This window comes from Budorcas taxicolor, chromosome 23, assembly GCF_023091745.1.
Source record: "Budorcas taxicolor isolate Tak-1 chromosome 23, Takin1.1, whole genome shotgun sequence".
In the NCBI taxonomy this organism is placed as follows: Eukaryota; Metazoa; Chordata; class Mammalia; order Artiodactyla; family Bovidae; genus Budorcas; species Budorcas taxicolor.
Genome location: NC_068932.1, coordinates 50,840,452 through 50,845,606, shown reverse-complemented (window position 1 = coordinate 50,845,606; position 5,155 = coordinate 50,840,452). Strand labels below are relative to the sequence as shown.

Genomic DNA, 5,155 nt, shown 5'->3' with positions numbered 1-5,155 from the left:
GCTGTGAAAGAGGAGAGTGAAAAAGCTGGTCTAAATCTCAGCATTAAAAAAACTAAGATCACATCATCTGCATGTCCAAAGTCGACACTTCTCCCAGCAGTCTTGATTCCAGCTTGTGATCCATCCAGCTGGGCATTTCCCATGATGTGTTCTGCACAAAAGTTCAGTAAGCAGGTGACGTAAGTATGCAGCCTTGATGTGCTTCTTTCCCAATCTGGAACCAGTCCGGTGTCCTATGCCTGGTTCTAACTGTTGCTTCTTGACCTGCACACAGGTTTCTCGGGAGGCAGAGTAGTCTAGGATTCCCATCTCTTTAAGAATTTCGCAGCTCTCTCGACTCCATCTTGGCAGTAACGGCAGTGGTGTCTGTGATCTAGTTGCCAACATGCAGCTCTCTGCACCCAGGAGCTACACACTCCAGGTGACAGACCAGGAGACCGTTGCCCAGATCACGGCTCAGGTAGCCTCATTGGAGGGCATCCCTCCAGAAAATCAAGTTCTGCTCGTGGCAGGCACACCCCCAGAGGATGAGACTACCCCGGGCCAGTTTAGGGTGGAGGCTCTGAGCACTCTGGAAGTAGTTGGCTGCATGCTTGGAGGTAAAGCCCATGGTTCCCGCCAGGCCCATGCTAGGAAAGCCAGAGGTCACACTCCCAAGGTGGCCAAACAGGAGAAGAAGAAGAAGACAGGCCGGATCGAGAGGCACATGCCGTACAACCAGCGCTTTGCCAGTGTGGTGCCCGCCTGTGGCAAGGAGAAGGGCCCCAGTGCCAGCTCTCCATTCCTTTGTAATCTTGACTTTCTCTAATAAAGCCGCTTAGTCCAATCCAAAAAATAAAATTTCCACAGTTTGTTGTGATCCACACAGTCAGAGGCTTTTGGGTAGTCAGTGAGGCAGAAGTAGATATTTTTCAGAGATTCTCTTGCTTTTTCTTTGATCTGGTGGATGTTGGCTTTTTGATCTCTGGTTTCTCTGCCTTTTCTAAATCCAGCTTGTACATCTGGAAGTTCCTAGCTCATGTTCTGTTGAAGCCTACCTTGAAGGATTCTGAGCATTGCCTTGCTAGCCTGTGAAATGACTGCAATTGTACAGTAGTTTGAACATTCTTTGGCATTGCCCTCTTTGGGATTGGAATGAAAAGCGACCCTTTCCAGTCCTGTGGCCATTGCTGAGTTTTCCAAATTTGCTGGCATATTGAGTGCAGCATTTTGACAGCATCATCTTTCAGGATTTGAAACAGCTCAGCTCGAATTCCACCACCTCCACTAGCTTTGTTTGCAGTGACACTTCCTAGGGCCCGCTTGACTTCACACCCACGATGCCTGGCTCTAGATGAGTGATCACACCATCACGGTTTTCCAGGTCATTAAGACCTTTCTTGTACAGATTTTTGGTGTGTTCTTGCCACCTCTTCTTAGTATCCTCTGCTTCTGTTAGGTCCTTGCTGTTTCTGTCCTTTCTTGAGCCCATCTTTGCATGAAGTGTTCCCTTGGTATCCTCAGTTTTCTTGAAGAGATCTCTAGTCATTCCCATTCTATTGTTTTCCTCTATTTCTTTGCATTGATCACTGAGGAAGGCTTTCTTATCTCTCCTTGCTATTCTCTGGAAATCTGCATTCAGTTGGCTATATCTTTCCCTTTTTCTTCTTTGCCTTTCACTTCTCTTTGTAAAGCCTCCTGGACAACCACTTTCCTTCTTGCATTTCTTTCTCTTGGGAGTGGTTTTGGTCACCGCCTTCGGTACAGTGTTACGAACCTCTGTCCATAGTTCCTCAGGCACTCTGCCTACACCAGATCCAATCCCTCGGATCTGTCACCTCCGCTGCATAATCATGAGGGATTTGATTCAGGTCACAGCTAAATGGTCTAGTAGTTTCCCCTGCTTTCTTCAATTTAAAACTGATTTTGGCAATAAACAGCGCCTGATCTGAGCCACAGTCAGCTCCAAATCTTGTTTTTGCTGAGCCTCTCCGTCTTCAGCGGCAAAGAACAGAGTCAGTCTGGTTTCAGTGCTGCCCATCTGGAGACGTCCGTGCGTAGCATCGTCTCTCGTGTTGCTGAAAGAGGGTGTCCGCTGTGCCCGTGTGTTCTGGGCAGAACTCAGCTGCCCTGCTTCACTGTGTGCTCCAAGGCCAACCGTGCCTGTCGCTGCAGATCCTCTTGACTCGCTGCGTTTGCACTCTAATCCCCCGTGGTGGAAAGGACACGTTCGTTTGGTGTTAGTTCGAGGAGGTCCTGTAGGTCTTCATGGAACTGCTCGACTTCAGCTTCAGCATTAGTGGTCGGGGCACAGACCTGGATCACTGGGATACCGAATGGTTTGCTTGGAAACAAACCGAGATCATTCTGTCGTTCTTGAGACTGCACCCGAGCACTGCATTTTGGACTCTTAATTGACTCTGAAGGCTACTCCATTTCTTCTAAGGGATTCTTCTCACAGTAAATATAATGGTCATCTGAATTAAATTCTCCCTTTGGTGTCCATTTTGATTCTTAGACTCCTTCAGTTCAGTTCAGTCGCTCAGTCATGTCCGAGTCTTTGTGACCCCATGGGTCGCAGCACGCCAGGCCTCCCTGTCCATCACCAACTCCCGGAGTTCACTCAGACTCACATCCATCAAGTCGGTGATGCCATCCAGCCATCTCATCCTCTGTTGTCCCCTTCTCCTCCTGCCCCCAGTCCCTCCCAGCATCAGGGTCTTTTCCAGTGAGTCAGCTCTTCGCATGAGGTGGCCAAAGTACTGGAGTTTCAGCTTCAGCATCAGTCCCTCCAGTGAACACCCAGGACTGATCTCCTGTAGGATGGACTGGTTGGATCTCCTCGCAGTCCAAGGGACTCTCAAGAGTCTTCTCCAACACCACAGTTCAAAAGCATCAATTCTTTGGCACTCAGCCTTCACAGTCCAACTCTCACATCCATACATGACCACTGGAAAAACCATAGCCTTGACTAGATGGACCTTTGTTGGCAAAGTAATATCTCTGCTTTTCAATATGTTATCAAGGTTGGTCATAACTTTCCTTCCAAGCAGTAAGCGTCTTTTAATTTCATGGCTGCAGTCACCATCTGCAGTGATTCTGGAGCCCAAAAAAATAAAGTCTGACACTGTTTCTACTGTTTCCCCATCATTCTGCCATGAAGTGATGGGACCAGGTGCCATGATCTTAGTTTTCTGAATGTTGAGCTTTAAGCCAACTTTTTCACTCTCCTCTTTCACTTTCATCAAGAGGCTTTTTAGTTCCTCTTCACTTTCTGCCATAAGGGTGGTGTCATCTGCATATCTGAGGTTACTGATATTTCTCCTGGCAATCTTGATTCCAGCTTGGGCTTCTTCCAGCCCAGCATTTCCCATGATGTACTCTGCATAGAAGTTAAATAAGCAGGGTGACAATATACAGCCTTGACGTACTCTTTTTCCTATTTGGAAACAGTCTGTTGTTCCATGTCCAGTTCTAACTGTTGCTTCCTGACCTGCATATAGGTTTCTCAAGAGGCAGGTCAGGTGGTCTGGTATTCCCATCTCTTTCAGAATTTTCCACAGTTTATTGTGGTCTACACAGTCAAAGACTTTGGCATAGTCAATAAAGCAGCAATAGATGTTTTTCTGGACCTCTCTTGCTTTTTTGATGATCCAGTGGATGTTGGCAATTTGATCTCTGGTTTGTCTGCCTTTTCTAAAACCAGCTTGAACATCTGGAAGTTCACAGTTCACGTACTGCTAAAGCCTGGCTTGCAGAATTTTGAGCATTACTTTACTAATGTGTGAGATGAGTGCAATTGTGCGGTAGTTTGAGCATACTTTGGCACTGCCTTTCTTAGACTCCTTGGTGTGGGATAATTCTAAATCTCCACCCGGGTTATACAGACGGCAAAGAGTGCCTGCTATCTTTCTTGGCCCTGGAACTTGGGCAACGCTGAGAAGTCGGTGGCTGCACAGCCCTGCTGACTAGACTGCGGTGCAGCAGGCCCCCTGCTCGCGGCCCTCGAGTGCTCACAGGAGCCCCTCCGCTCGCGGCCCTCAGCCCTCGTGTGCTCACAGCAGCCCTCAGCCCTCGTGTGCTCACAGCAGCCCTCAGCCCTCGTGTGCTCACAGCAGCCCTCAGCCCTCGTGTGCTCACAGCAGCCCTCAGCCCTCGTGTGCTCACAGCAGCCCTCAGCCCTCGTGTGCTCACAGCAGCCCTCAGCCCTCGTGTGCTCACAGCAGCCCTCAGCCCTCGTGTGCTCACAGCAGCCCTCAGCCCTCGTGTGCTCACAGCAGCCCTCAGCCCTCGTGTGCTCACAGCAGCCCTCAGCCCTCGTGTGCTCACAGCAGCCCTCAGCCCTCGTGTGCTCACAGCAGCCCTCAGCCCTCGTGTGCTCACAGCAGCCCTCAGCCCTCGTGTGCTCACAGCAGCCCTCAGCCCTCGTGGGCTCCAGCTGTGTTTGGTTACCCTGTGCTCTCAGTCTGCCCCCGTGGTCCTCTCTAGACCTTTCTGCCCATGTACTCGACACTCTGGGGAGACTGGCGGGCATTCTGAGGCTTGCCCCCCAGTTTGGGTTTGTCTAGTGTCTTCTCACGATTAGACCGGGGCTCGAGGGCCTGGGACGAGACCCCAGAAGTGACGTGCCATCTGCTTAGTGTGACCCTCCTCTGCAGTTAGGGTGAAGCCTGCATCTCCCCACTGTGAGGGCACCCTCGCGGGGGCCAGTCGCCAGGTGCCCCCAACACCAGCTGCCCCTCCCGGGGCAACACCAGCTGCCCCTCCCGGGAGCCCGTTCGGGTTCCCCCTGGGATTCCTGTTGCTCATTCAGCTGTCTGCTGACGCCGGTAAGGGCTGACTTGGACCCTCCTCCTGGCCCACAGCCCGTCGCTGCCACGCGTGGGGCGCACGTGGTCGGCTCTGGCTGTGGGAGCAGCTCTCCCCTCTTGTCCTGTGTCCCTCGGACGCGATCTGCCTCTGTCCCCTTCCTCCCTGTAGCTCCTGACTCGTGTGCTGTGCTTTCCCCACCCCAGCCCTGGAATCGGCCGTTCAGCTGTTTCCTTGTTCTTTCTGGAGACCTGAATGTTATCTGGAAACCAAGATTTGGGGTGTCAGTGCTTTAGGGGCTGTGGTGTGGGGGCAGCTGTGAGGAGGAGGAGCGATGCTGCTGGCATCTGGAGGGCGGAGCCCAGAG

The 5,155-nt window shown here is 51.4% G+C and overlaps 1 protein-coding gene across 1 annotated transcript; it reads left to right on the top strand.

Annotated features, from left to right (window-relative positions):
• Positions 1-385: 385 nt before the first annotated feature.
• Positions 386-808, top strand: LOC128067782 (FAU ubiquitin-like and ribosomal protein S30). Its single transcript, XM_052660839.1, has one exon. It carries the CDS (start codon positions 386-388, stop codon positions 806-808), a length of 423 nt encoding a protein of 140 aa, XP_052516799.1.
• The last annotated feature ends 4,347 nt before the right edge of the window (positions 809-5,155 follow it).